Source organism: Carlito syrichta, unplaced genomic scaffold (assembly GCF_000164805.1).
Source record: "Carlito syrichta isolate Samal-C Ts95f unplaced genomic scaffold, Tarsius_syrichta-2.0.1 Scaffold303157, whole genome shotgun sequence".
NCBI lineage: Eukaryota > Metazoa > Chordata > Mammalia > Primates > Tarsiidae > Carlito > Carlito syrichta.
The window spans coordinates 98,579-113,392 of NW_007247253.1; the positions used below are offsets into that span (position 1 = coordinate 98,579).

A 14,814-nucleotide genomic window follows, 5' to 3' on the forward strand; every position below is an offset into this window, starting at 1 on the left:
TCCTTCTGCCTCAGCCTTCCGAGTAGCTGGAATTACAGGCATGCGCTACCATGCCCAGCTAATTTTTGATTTCTTGTGGAGACGAGGTCTCACCAAGTTGCCCAGGCTGGTCTTGAACCCGCGGGTTCAGGCACTCCACTCGCCTTGGCCTCCCAAAGTGCTGGGATTACAGGCTGAGCCACCAAGCCTGGCGTCAACATCATTTTTGATGGCCATATTTGAAAGTGGCTGCACTGTGGGTTAGTTTAACTAGTCATTGATTTTTCAAATTTTTAAGTTGTTTCCAGTCTTTTTGTTGTTGTTCATTTAAACAGCTCTGCCATGAGCTCTGTGGCAGCAGAATCTTTGTCCATATTTCTGATTGTTTCTCTGTCATAAACTCCCACAGGGGCGAACAGGAGAGCCAAATGGTATGTGCCGTCCTAAGACTTGCCCGTCTGACATCCAGAACCATTGCGCTCACTGACCCTTTAACTTGCCGTGGTTATAAGAATACATCCATTTCCCCAAGCCCCTGCCATTATCCCATCTATGATTTTTGCACCAATCCTACAACAGATGACAAGTGATCACTCACTGTTTTGTGGTTATCCAGTTACTAGTGGCATCAAACTTTTTTTTTTTTTTTTTTTTTTTTAGTAACAGGGTCTCATCATGTTGTCCAGGCTAGTCTTGAACTTCTTGGCTAGACCTTTCATCTCGACATCCCAAAGCGGTAGGATTACAGGCGTGAACCACTGCACATGGCCTAATGAACATTTATTTTTTCTTAAGTGTTTTAGCCATTGGAAACAGCCTCTCTTTTGCCAAACTTCTAATGCACGACAAAAGCTCGGCTTTAATTAAACTTGTTCAGAATCCTAAGCCTTTCACAAAACAGAGGACTGTAAAGCACGGGGGTTTTTCTTTTCTTTTTTTTTGTTTTTTGTTTTTTGAGTTGGAGTCTCACTCTGTCGCCCAGACTGGAGTGCATGTCTTAACACCCCTTATCTCCTCTAAGCAAGGACAGAAGGACTCAAGGACTGACTGACTGGTGGACAGCTCCCAGCCAGCACCCGACACACCATCCCGCCAGCAGAGGTAGCTGTTGCACCAACTAGCTCCCAGCCTTATCTGGGAATTCAGCCTTAAAGACAGAAAATAAATCAGTGCATGCAGTATTTTCAACAGTATTTATTTAAATTAAAAAAAAACTCATGATTTTGTGGTTTTAAAAAAACTGCTTATTTTGCGCCCTCTGATGTTTGAATATAAAGCTCTCCGTGAATATTAGTAAGAGCCACTATATGAAATTTATTATTAATCATCTATTTTTAGGCATGAAGCTTTGCTGTATTATGTTTTAGCAGCAGAAACTGGAATTGAAGTGTCACAGACAAATTTAGCACACATCTGTGAGGAGAGGCCAGTAAGTAAATGCGTCCTTCTTGGCGTGGAGGCTGCAGGTGACGGATAATAAACTGGGTCTCAAGGAGGCAACATCGGTCACTTGGCCAAAATATGAACGCATGAATTTCTTTTCTCCTTTGCCCCAGGACCTGGCCAGGAGATACTTGGGCGTCAATTGTGTTTGGAGATACTATAATTTCTCTGTTTTTCAAATCGATGCTCCTTCATTTGGTATGTATAGAAAAACGGGTGCCAAATTAAAGCGTGAGAGGCTCTTAGTCTTTAGTAACTGTGAACATCTAACAGCTTTGTGGGAAGTGTGGTATTTCTAAACAATTAGGAAAGAAAGTGAAAAATCTCTGCTATGGAGATCACAGGTAAACTCTACCTCCAGCAGGAAAGCTCTTCTGCTGTAGGCTTGGACCCACATTTCTTCCAAATCAAGGAGAATTCAACAGAGAAAGCTGTTAGGGAGGATGCTCTGGGCAGGTCATTCTCTTCTTTGCCCTGAGATGTGCCCCATCCCTCTCCACCCTTCCCTCCACCCCACTCCCTGTTCTGCTTGGCAGGGAGCTGGCCTCCAGGAACTACCCTTCCCAGAATCCTCTGCCCACCTGCTGCTGATCAGTTTCAGGTGCTGGGAGGTGCTGTCAGAAGCTGGCAGGATGGGGGAAGCAGCCCCGTATGTCTTCCCTGTCTCCATTTGGACTGTGCCTCTGGCGGGGGCTGCCTCACATTCCAGCCCTTGCCTGGAAAAGTCTGTTGGTCTCTGCTCCCGAGGGGCTGAGGGGCTCTGGTCACATCTCAGCCGCCCTCAGGCCTCCAGCCCCAGGGATAAGCCCGCTTCCTCATTATTGATCTCTGGGTCGCTTTGTTCTCCGTTCCCCTTTTCAGCTGCTCCAACAGCCTAGAAACCACTTCCCAGGATAAATCCCTCTTTTGAACTTCCTAAAATGGATTCTGTTTTTCTGATTGGGCATTTATAGGATGTATGCACTCTTAAACACAAGATTTTCCTCCAGGGAAAAATAAAATACAGGGCCCAAACAAAGCAAAGAGATACCCACAAGAGGCATCAGACACGAGCAACAAAATTTCAGATGTGAAATACAATGCCTGGAAAAAAAAACAACAACAACCTTGGCTGATCGGGCTGTGGGGTTGTGAGTCTCACGAACAGACCTGTTCAGGAGCACTGCCTGGCAGAACAGGAAAATGTGTCTAGAAATAGGCGTGCTCAGGGTGAAAGCCTGTGTTTTCCTTCATCTTGACACCCCAAGGAAACATGAGGGTGTTCTGTATTCAGATTCAAATAGGAAGAACTCTCAGTCTTGTTGAATGGGTCAATAATTTAAAATGCCGTGGCCGGTCATGGAGGGTCATGCCTGTATTCCCAGCACTTTGGGAGGCCGAGGCAGAAGGATTGCCTGAGCCCAGGTGTTCAAGACCAGCCTGGACAACATAATAAGACCCTGTTGAGTTTTGTTTCTTAAATGTCGGTCTGAAATCAATCCAATTGACAAATGGATTTGTCCTTTGGGTCCTGCAGCATATTTGAAAATGGGAGACCTTTACTACTATGGCCACCAAAACCAGTCACAAGACCTTGAGTTGTCTGTGCAGATGTACGCCCAAGCAGCGCTGGATGGAGACTCCCAGGTAAACAATAACAACAAAAGCCAGCTCTTGGTGGGCTTGGTGGTGTGTGCCTGTAGTTTCAGCTATTTGGGAGGCTGAAGCAAGAAAATCGTTTGAACCCAGGGGGTTGGGGCTGCAGTGAGCTATGATTGTGCCACTGTATGCCACCCTGGGCAACAGAGAAAGAACCAGGCTTGAAAAACAAAAAACACAAATAACACAGCTCTTGGTGACATCCGGTTTTCGAGCTTGCAGGACCTAGGGTCCTAGCAGTCTATTCTGTGCCCATAGGCTGCACAACTTATAAAGTCATTGTTTATCCAGACTGAGTGTGGCGGTTCATACTTGTAATCACAGCACTTTGGGAGGTGGAAGTGAGAGGATTGCCAGAACTTGGGGTTCAAGAGCATCCTGTGCAATTTGGCGAGATCTCATCTCTACAATAAGTCAAAAATTTGCCTGCATGGTAGTGCGTACCTGTAGCTACTTGGGAGGCTAAGGCAGAAGGATCGCCTGAGCCCAGGAGGTCAAGGCTGCGGTAGCCATGAGCATGTCACTGCACTCCACCTTGGGCGACAGAGCGAGACCCTGGCTCAAAAAAAAAGTCATATTCATCCATTTCCTCACACCCCTCACAACAACACTATGAGAACACTAGCCATGATGATGGGTCTTTATTAAACACCTACTGTGTTCCCACACCTCTCTCACCCCATCCTCTGGGATGAGGATTATGATGCCCATTTTACAGTCAGAGGCACAACAAGGCCAAATAATCCGATAGAAAGCAAGGCAGCCAGAGCCTAAACCCAGGACTCCAATCTGAAGGGTGTTTCTACCAGATCCCGTCAAACAGACTTACCAGGGAGGAACTCACCATCATCTCAGTATGCTTGCAACAGGAAGTCATTTGCTGGTACGGTTCATACTTCAGTGACAGCATTTTCCTCTCAGTGCCTTTTTGAAACTTCTTATTTTGAAATAAGTTTAGATTTATAGAAAAAGAGTTAAGAGTGTTCCTGTATATCTTTCACCCTCTTCTCCTAATGTTAACATATAACCACCATGCCATTGTCAAACTAAGAACTGAAGGTTGGGACAGGATTTAACTACACTTCAGATTTCATGTGAATTTCACCCATTTTTCCATTTACATCCTTTTTTGTTTGTTTGTTTTTCTGAGTTGGAGTCTCACTCCATTGCCCAAGTTGGAGTGCAGTGGCACATTCACAGCCACCCCAGAGTCGACCTGCTGGGCTGCAGTGCTAACGTCCTTTTTCTGTTCCTGGATTCCATCCCAGGTCTCATATTATATTTGACTATCATATTTGTTTCCATTCCTCTCCAAGCTACTACAGATCCTCAGTCTTTCCTTTGCTTCGTGACCTTCCATACTTTTGAAGAATACTGGTTGGGTCATTTGTAGAACGTCCCTTGATTTGGGTGTGCCTTCTGTTTTCTCATGAATAAATTTGAGTGTACACATTTTGGGCAAGAATGTCATTGAAGTGATGTGTCTTCAGTGCACCATATCAAGGTGGATGATTTCAATATTTCTGGGGAGGTTAATCTTTATCACTTGGTTAGGGAATTTCTTCCACTGTAAAGTTAATATTTTTCTTTTTCTGGCCAGGCGTGGTGGCTCAGGTCTGTGATCCCAGCACTTTGGGAGGCTGAGGCAAGAGGATTGCCTGAGCGCAGCCTTGGCAACATAGTGAGACCTCGTCTCTATAGAAAATCAAAAAATTAGCCAGGCCTGGTGGCAGGCACCTGTGGTTCCAGATACTTGGAAGGCTGAAGCAGAAGGATCGCCTGAGCCCAGCAAGTCGAGGCTGTAGTAGCCATGATTGTGTCACTGCTCTCCAGCCTGGGTGACAGAATGAGACTCTGACTCAAAAAACTTTTTTTTCTCTTCCTAATGTATAGATATCTTGGAGAGATAATTTGGGATTGTGCAAATATTCTGGTTCCCAGTTTTTTGCTTCCTAATTTTAGTGGATCTTGCCTGCAACCATTGTTCCCGTGGAGTTTTAATGATGACTCCCTGTTTCCTTTGTTCCTTTTCCATCTGCTAATCAAAATTCTGCCATGAGCATCTCAGGGTGGTTTCCTGGATGGAAGTTGCCAAAGTTGCTGCACTCTTATATAACAGCTTTCTGGTGTTGTGATTTAAAATCTGGCCACAGCCAGGCGTAGTGGCTCTTGTCTGTAATCCTAGCACTTTGGGAGGCTAAGGTGAGAGGATTGCCTGAGCCCATGGGTTCGAGACCAGCCTGGAGAACCTGGTGAGACCTTGTCTCCACAATATATCAAAAAATTAGCCAGGCGTGGTGGCACATACCTATGGTTCCAGCTGCTTGGAAGGCTAAGGCGGAAAGATCACCTGAGCCCAGCAGGTCGAGGCTGCAGTGGCCATGAGCATGGGTGACAGCCTGGGCAACAGAGTGAGACTCCAACTCAAAATAATAATAATAATAATAATGATGATGATGATGATGATGATGTGGTAACAGAGCAAAAGTTGGAAACGCATTCCTACCTCAGTCTTTTGAGTTTTTAAAAACGGAGGTCTTGCATTAGCGTGGTTGTATCCCTGGGTTTTGTTATGTCTGTTTGTTTGGGGTTTTTTGTTTCATTTTTTTGAGTCAGGATCTCACTTTGTCGCTGAGGCTGGTTCACAGCTCCCCACAACCTCCACCTCTTGGGCTCAGGTGATGCTTGTACCTCAACCTCTTGAGTAGCTGGGACTACAGTGATATACCACCATGGCGGGCTTTTGTTTTGTTTTGTTGTTGTTGTTTGGTTTTGCTTTGTTGTAGAGACAAGGTCTTGCTATGTTGCCCAGGCTGGTCTCAAACTCTTGGCCGCAAGCAATCCTGCCACCTCAGCCTCCCAAAGTACTGGGATTACAGCTCTGAGCCACCACACCCAGCTGTCTCTGGGTTAAATCCCATGGCTCTCTCACTTCATAGCTCTTTCATGTGGCAGATCACTACATCTGTTTGCTTCTCTGTCAGTGGGGATAATAGTAGCAACTACCTCATAGGCTGTGAGGACTAAATGAGAGAATTTCAGTGTTAAGCTCTGGGACCCATGCCAAGTACACTCAAGGAACATGATCCATTGCATGATGGTTTCTTCTGGAATGAAATGTGAACAAGTTGCTAAAGGGATTTGCTGCAGAAATGGGCTCTTTTTCTTCCTTTCTTTCTTTGTTCTTGTTTTTTCTTTTCTTTTTTTTTTTTTTTTTGAGTTGGAGTCTCACTCTGTCGCCCAGATTAGAGTGCAATGGCCGCTCCCAGCCACCACAGCCTCGACCTGCTGGGTTCCGGCGATCCTTCTGCCTCAACCTTCCAAGTAGCTAGAACTACAGGCACGTGCTACCACACCCGGCTAATTTTTTGATGTGTTGTAGAGATGAGATCTCACCAAGTTGCCCTGGCGGGTCTCGAACCCGCAGGCTCAGGCAATCCACTCACCTCAGCCTCCCAAGGCGCGGGATTACAGGCTGAGCCACCGAGCCCGGCGGTAATTTTTTTTTTCAATTTTGATTGTTATTATTTGGAAAGACAGTGTAACAAGCACAATAAAGGATAGTTTTTAGAGAAAAAAAATCAAAGAATGCACCCCCAATTCCATAGCAAGGGCTTTGATTATTTCATGTCTTCGTGGTATAGCCCTAGCCATAGGCAGATGCATCTGTAACATTATCTAGAATGCACCTGGTACTTTAAAAATCTGTATTATCATTTTTTTTATAGGGCTGTGTGCATTGTATTGCATAGACTCTTTAATTATTACTCTTTTTTTTTTTTTTTGAGTTGGAGTCTCACTCTGTCGCCCAGATTAGAGTGCAATGGCCGCTCCCAGCCACCACAGCCTCGACCTGCTGGGTTCCGGCGATCCTTCTGCCTCAACCTTCCAAGTAGCTAGAACTACAGGCACGTGCTACCACACCCGGCTAATTTTTTGATGTGTTGTAGAGATGAGATCTCACCAAGTTGCCCTGGCGGGTCTCGAACCCGCAGGCTCAGGCAATCCACTCACCTCAGCCTCCCAAGGCGCGGGATTACAGGCTGAGCCACCGAGCCCGGCGGTAATTTTTTTTTTCAATTTTGATTGTTATTATTTGGAAAGACAGTGTAACAAGCACAATAAAGGATAGTTTTTAGAGAAAAAAAATCAAAGAATGCACCCCCAATTCCATAGCAAGGGCTTTGATTATTTCATGTCTTCGTGGTATAGCCCTAGCCATAGGCAGATGCATCTGTAACATTATCTAGAATGCACCTGGTACTTTAAAAATCTGTATTATCATTTTTTTTATAGGGCTGTGTGCATTGTATTGCATAGACTCTTTAATTATTACTCTTTTTTTTTTTTTTTGAGTTGGAGTCTCACTCTGTCGCCCAGATTAGAGTGCAATGGCCGCTCCCAGCCACCACAGCCTCGACCTGCTGGGTTCCGGCGATCCTTCTGCCTCAACCTTCCAAGTAGCTAGAACTACAGGCACGTGCTACCACACCCGGCTAATTTTTTGATGTGTTGTAGAGATGAGATCTCACCAAGTTGCCCTGGCGGGTCTCGAACCCGCAGGCTCAGGCAATCCACTCACCTCAGCCTCCCAAGGCGCGGGATTACAGGCTGAGCCACCGAGCCCGGCGGTAATTTTTTTTTTCAATTTTGATTGTTATTATTTGGAAAGACAGTGTAACAAGCACAATAAAGGATAGTTTTTAGAGAAAAAAAATCAAAGAATGCACCCCCAATTCCATAGCAAGGGCTTTGATTATTTCATGTCTTCGTGGTATAGCCCTAGCCATAGGCAGATGCATCTGTAACATTATCTAGAATGCACCTGGTACTTTAAAAATCTGTATTATCATTTTTTTTATAGGGCTGTGTGCATTGTATTGCATAGACTCTTTAATTATTACTCTTTTTTTTTTTTTTTGAGTTGGAGTCTCACTCTATCGCCCATACTGGAGTACAGTGGCATACTCATGGCCACCACAGCCTTACCTCCTGGGCTCAGAAGATCCTTCTGTCTCAGCCTGCCAAGTAGCAGAACTGAGGCATGTGCCACTGTACCCGACTTATTTTTTTATTTATTTTAGAGATGAGGTCTTACCAAGTTGCCCAGGCTGGTCTCAAACCCCTGGACTCAGGCAATCCTCTCGTCTCTGCCTCCAAAGTGCTGGGATTATAGGTATGAGCCACTGCGTCTGGCCAATTATTATTCTTAATGGCTGCCTGTATTCTTCTGTTGGGCTGATGGACTGTAATTTCTTTTTTTTTTCCTTTCTTTTTTTTTTTTTAGCCAGGCTGATGGGGAGTCCTCAAATCCTGGCTCTTTGTTTATTTATTTTTTTATTTTAAAGATGTAGGGTACAATTCAGGGTTAGGTTCAAAAGTGGTCATCATACAGGTAAAGTTTGGTACTCTTTTTGATGTTATGTGCCCTCCTCGGACTATAATTTCTTAAGCATTACCTTATTGGTGGATATTAATTCTTTTGCTTGCTAACTTATTCATTGATTCTGCACATATGTATCCAATCCCACCATGCCCTAGGTAATACTTAGTGGAAGAAACATAGATTAAAAAGATAGGGACTAAGTGGTGGCCCCTGTCTGACAATCCTAGCACTTTGGCAAGCCAAGGCGGGAGGACTGCTTGAGAATAGGAGTTCAAGACCAGCCTGGGCAACATAGCAAGACCTCAGCTCTACAAAAACAATAAAAAAAATTAGCCAGGCGTGGTGGTACACGCCTGTAGCCCCGGTTACTCGGGAGGCTGAGGCAGAAGGATGCCTGAGTACAGGAGGTCAAGGCTGCAGTGAGCCGTGATCATGCTACTGCACTCCAGCCTGGGCGAAAGACAGATAATCCTCTTGCCTTCCTAGGGCTGACAGTCTACCAAGGACGACTTGGAGGTTGTTTCCTCTTGTGTTGCCATCATAGCTAGTGCTGCAAAGAACATTCTCATATTTCCACCTTTTCTCTTTGTTTGAATTCTTTCCTTATCATTGGGGAGATAATATTACTGAGTCAGACAGTCTGAATGGTTTTATGACTACATGACAGCACATTGCCTTGGTTTTAAAAGTGTTCTCCAATTAAGATGTTACTGAACAATGTGGTTGAACAGAGGAGGAGGACTGGAACCTTGTCAGCACGCAGTGTTCTCACGATTTATTTTGCTAAATAAATAATAAGTTGCTACTTTCTTGCTGTTTTTACTTATGTTTATTACTAGTGAAGGTGGACACTTTTGCATATGATGTTAATAAAAAAATGACTTTTCACATTTTCTTTTACATGGATTCTCTGTTATTATTCTTTGTTTATCTGTTCTGACCTTTTTTTTTTTTTTTGAGTTGGAGTCTCACTCTGTTGCCCAGGCTGGAGTACAGTGGCACGCTCATGGCCACCGCAGCTTTGACCTGCTGGGCTCAAGAGATCCGTCTGCCTCAGCCTTCCAAGTAGCTGGGACTACAGGCATGCACCACCACGCCTGGCTAATTTTTTGATTTATTGTAGAGATAAGATCTTGCCAAGGTGCCCAAGCTGGTCTGGAACCCAGCAGTCCTCTCACCTCAGCTTCCCAAAGTACTAGGATCACAGGTGTGAGCCACCACGCTCAGCCCCTGACACTTTTAAAAATTCAAATCATAATGAGTCCTTTGTGTATTTGCCTAGCGGATAATGAATCTTAAGCTATTACACTGCTTACAAACATTCCCATAGTCTGCTGTCCCACCTAGTTTAATCTTGTTATTATTCCTTTAATCGAGACTTTAAAATGTCACAAGTCAATTTCCTCTTTTCTTCTCATGCCTCAAGTCTTAAGAGTGCCTTCCATTCAGAGTGGAGAAGTATTCTATCTTCTGCTGCGGTGTGTGTATGTGCGCGTGCACGCGGGTCTCAAACCCGCGGGCTCAGGCAATCCACTCACCTCAGCCTCCCAAAGGCACGGGATTACAGGCTGAGCCACCGAGCCTGGCTTAAAAATGCTTAACACTTTCATCTATTTGGTTATTTGGCACCATGGTAGAGGTTAAGATTTGAGACTCTGGGCCCTATCTGCTTGGGTTTAAATCTCACCTCTGCCACTTTCCAACTATGTGATTTGGGCAAGTTCCTTAACCTCTCTATGCCTCAGTTTCTTCTTCTTCTTCTTCTTCTTCTTCTTCTTCTTCTCTTTCTTTTCCTCCTCCTCCTCCCTCCTCCTTCCTCCTCCTTCCTCCTCCTTTCTCCTTCTCCTCCTTCCCCTCTTTCTTCTTCTTCTCTCACTCTGTTGCCCCGGCTGGAGTATAGTGCTCCGTTCCCAGCTCTTTGCAACCTCAACCTGGTGGACTCAGGTGATCCTTCTGCCTTGGTCTCCAAGCAACTGAGACTACAGGCATGCACCACCATGCCTGGCTAATTTTTTGATTTACTGTAGAAAAGAGGTCTTGCCACATTGCCCAGGCTAGTCTTGAACTCCTGGGCGCAGGCAATCCTCCCTCCTCAGCCTCCCAAAGTGCTGGGATTATGGGCGTGAGCCACTGTGCCTGTCCTCTTCATCTTATGAAATAAGGAGGATTAATACTACCTATATCAATCTGCCCCTCAGACAGTGTTAGCTACTAGGACTTTTATCATGATTTCTCCATAGGATGGTTGTGGGAACTCTGGAGTGTAGAACCTGTTGGGTGATGATTTTCACTTAGATTGTTTAGAGGCCACTAAAAGGAAAGGTCAGAGGGAGAGTATTAGCCATTGAAACATGATCATGAACTCTTTGAAGGGCAACAATGCAATGGAATGGGTACAGCCCTAATGGTAAGTACCACATCGGACCGGCTAGGGTAGCTCATGCTGATGACACATTCTGATAAAGAGCGTTTGGGAGGCTGAGGGAGTAGGATCTCTGGAGACCAGCATTTCGAGGCTTCAGGGAGCTATGATCATAACAGCGCACTCCAGCCTAGACAACAGAGTGAGACCCCATCTTTAAAAAACAAGTACCACGTTAGGGTTTCTTTGTTTATGTCTTGGTCTGGCCACGTGCTCAGCTCATGACAAAGGCTGCATCTCCTCCAAGTAGAGTAATGTATGCATCCTTGATGAAGCTCCTCTATGGTCAGGCCCTCTGACTGTTATTGTACTGGGTCCCTACAGCCCAATAAGGCAGGTCCTGCCTCTGAGTGTCAAGAAAAAGATGTCAGAGGAAGAGGTAGGAAGACATCCTGGGGACCCATGCTAAGAGGAACCCTCAAAATCCTGGGATCCGCTAGGAAAGCCAAGACGACTGTCCATACGTTACCCTGTGCTCAGGGGAGACAGTCTGTGTTGGAATGTCAGTCATGGGAAGTACCCCAGCCACAAAAACATGTTGTCAGATTCCTGGCAGGGTGATGGCAACCTGGGGCTTAGTCTGTAAGTGATGGACATTGCCTTCGACACTGTGTTCTGGTTTCGTTGATGATACAAGGGCATGTTTTCCAGCAAGTTCTGTTTCGAGAGAATGAGTGAGAAAAGGACAGATCTCCCGGTTGACTGGCTTCTGAGCAGATGGGACTCAGCACCCTCTGAAAGCCTCCTGGTTCTCCTGCAAATCAATTTCTCCAATGCATATATTTAGGGAAACAATTCATCAATGAAGATGACAAAACCATCTGGTGCCAGAGACGAAAGGAAAAATTTAGAGGTTGTAAAAGTTTACATTCCGATGAAGGGCTATGTTCGGGTTTTGTTACGAGGAGTTGGTAAGTTTGGCTTGTGGCTTGTTTTCAGGGATTTTTTAACCTGGCCCTGCTCATTGAGGAAGGTGCTGTCATTCCACACCATATTTTGGATTTCTTGGAAATCAACTCAACTCTGCATTCTAATAACATCTCCATTCTCCGGGAACTGTACGAAAGGTGAGTTCAGAGCCCCCTAAAACCGTGGAATCTGGGGGAAGCCAAGCGGGAGGGTGTTTGCTTCTGGTTAAAGTTAGCCTTACCTCATTTTGCAATGTCAATTGTTATTTTAAGGGGGGGGGCAAGATTTGCTTCTACTAGAGAACATCCAGCATATTCCCCTTTTCTATTCAACCAAAGCATATTTCCCTTTTCTAATACTTGAGGCTTAAGATATAAAAGGGACTTGATCTGAAGGTGCAGTGCTGACCAGGGTTTTCCACGAGAGGAGAAAACATAAAAATCTGATGAGCCTATGTTTTTTTGAAAGATAGGGAGAAATTCCTACACCTGCACTTTGGACAGATACTCAGACAGAAAATACTGCTCTAGCAGACCCTATGGCTTCAGGGTCCTCCTTGACTTTTTTTTTTTTTGAACGTAGGATTTATTAAGAAGACAGGAAAGCTCCCACAGTGGGAGGGGACCTGAAAGAGGTTGTCCCCTCCTTGAATTTTTAATTAAGAATAGAACTGCCCTTTATCTGAGATTTCTGCTAGGACTCTAGAATTTCAGGTCAGGCCAAACCACTTAGAACTGGCATTATTTCTTTGTGTCTCAACTCAAGTATGCTCATTTGTCCAAAAGCAGAATAATGTAGGTACAGACAGGGTGGCTCACACCTGTAATCCTAGCACTTTGGGAGTCCAAAGCGGGAGGATTGCTTGAACCCGGGAGTTCGAGACCAGCCTGGGCAACATAGCAAGACCTCATCTCTACAAAAAAAAATAAATAAATAAATAAATAAATTAGCCAGGTGTGGTGGCACGTGCCTGCCGTCCCAGCTGCAGCCCCAGGGAAGCTGAGACAGAAGGATCATCTGAGCCCAGAAGGTTGAGGCTGCAGTGAGCCAGGATCTGACCCCTGCATTCCAGTCTGGGCAACAGAGTGAAACCCTAACTCAGAAAGGAAGGAGAGGAAAGGAGAGGAGGTTTGAAGACCTGACGGTGCCCAGCATGCATTGTGCCCCAAAGTTGGCCGACGCATCAAGATGTCTTCCCTGCAGGTGCTGGAACCATAGCAATGAGGAGTCCTTCAGTCCCTGCTCCCTAGCCTGGCTTTACCTTCACTTGCGGCTGGTCTGGGGCGCCGTCCTGCCCTCGGCCCTGGTAGGTGTCAGCTCCCCCGGCCCTGCCCTGGCACCCCTGCATGCCTGTCAGTCATCTGATGCCCGCTTCGGCTGTCTTGGTAGATCTACTTCCTGGGAACCTTTCTGCTGGCCGTGTTGATCGCCTGGACCGCACGGCACTTCCAGTCTGTCTCAGGTAAAGATGTACGCTAAGCCAAGGCAAAAGAAAAGACAAGGGATTCTTTCGGCTGCCTAGCAAAATTACGACTCTCCCTTTTCATGCCCTTGGTCTTGAAGATGGCCTTCACAGGGTAGGGTCCCCCTGGGGGTGTGTCATCATCTCTGGCTGGTGGGATGCCACAGAATTATTATATTTTCCAAAGTAAGGATTTTCTTTTTTTTGTTTGTTTGAGTTGGAGTCTCACTCTGTCACCCAGGCTGGAGTGCAGTGGCTGCTCCCGGGCCCTGCGGCCTCGACCTGCTGGGCTCTGGCCATCCTTCCGCCTCAGCCTTCCACGTCGCTGGGATTACAGGCGCGCGCTACCACACCTGGCTGATTTTTTGATTTATTGTAGAGATGAGGTTTTACCAAGTTGCCCAGGCGGGTCTCGAACCCGCGGGCTCAGGCAATCCACTCACCTCAGCCTCCCAAGGCGCGGGATTACAGGCTGAGCCACCGAGCCCGGCAGAATTTGCTTTAAAAAGCTTAAGAGGACAGGCGTCGTGGCTCAGCTTGTTATCCCAGCACGTTGGGAGACCAAGGTGAGAGGATTGCCTGAGCCCGGGGGTTCAAGACCAGCCTGAGCAACTTGGCGAGACCTGGTCTCTACAATAAATCATAAAAACTAGCTGACTGTGGTGGTGTACGTCTGTAGTTCTAGCTACTTGGATGGCTGAGGTGGAAGGAGAGTCTAAGCCCAGCTGGTCGAAGCTGCGGTGGCCGTGAGTGTGCCACTGCACTCCAGCCTGGGCGACAAGAGTGAGACTCCAACTCAAAAAAAAAAAAAAAAAAGCTTAAGAAACTAGGCTGAGCAGGGTGACTCACATCTGTAATCCCAGCACTTTGGGAGGCCTTGGCAGGAGGATTGCTTGAGCCCAGGAGTTTGAGACCAGCCTGGGCAACATAGTGAGAGCTCAATTCTACAAAAAAAGTACAAAAATTAACCAGGCATAGTGACATGCACATGTAGTTCTAGCTACTCAGGAAGCTGAGGTGGGAGGATTATGTGAGCCTAGTAGGTCGAGGCTGCAGTGAGCCATGATCGTGCCACTGCACTCCAGCCTGTGGAACAGAGTGAGATTCTGTCCCACACACACAAAAAAAGCTTAAGAAACCAAACTGATATCTAAACTAATATGACTTCTCCCATTGAAAAGACATCCTCTTTCAAAATCTTACCTCTGTGTGCCTGAAAACTCAGCTCTGAAATTCCCCAAATTTTCATTCAAGCAATCAAATATGTGAGATGATAAACAAACACTCATAATGAATAAAAATACTCAGCCACATGGACTCAGAGAGAGGGACCGAGCAGGAATATAAAGTGGCATTTAGTCTAGCGTGGTTTCTACTAATCCCTGTTATCTTTCTGAGCTAGTGTAGAATGGTAGTTAAGAACATGGGAGACCCAGTCACTTCTTGGGCTTAGAGTCCAGGCTTAGCCACTCATTAACTGTGTGACTTATGGCAAGTTCAACCTTTCTGACCTCCCCTCCCCCCAGTTTCTCAGGGATATGAAACAAAAAAAAATGTTAAGTGAAAAAGATGCAT

The 14,814-nt window shown here is 45.8% G+C and overlaps 1 protein-coding gene across 1 annotated transcript in view; it reads left to right on the forward strand.

Annotated features, from left to right (window-relative positions):
- The window catches only part of SEL1L3 (SEL1L family member 3), a 123,559-nt gene that overhangs the window by 98,305 nt on the left and 10,440 nt on the right, over positions 1-14,814 (forward strand). Inside the window, exons 18-23 of the mRNA XM_008057938.2 lie at positions 1,318-1,408; positions 1,536-1,620; positions 2,939-3,048; positions 11,808-11,935; positions 12,981-13,083; positions 13,167-13,239. Of these exons, the coding sequence (XP_008056129.1) occupies positions 1,318-1,408; positions 1,536-1,620; positions 2,939-3,048; positions 11,808-11,935; positions 12,981-13,083; positions 13,167-13,239 (590 nt within the window). The remainder of the gene's footprint in view (positions 1-1,317; positions 1,409-1,535; positions 1,621-2,938; positions 3,049-11,807; positions 11,936-12,980; positions 13,084-13,166; positions 13,240-14,814) is intronic.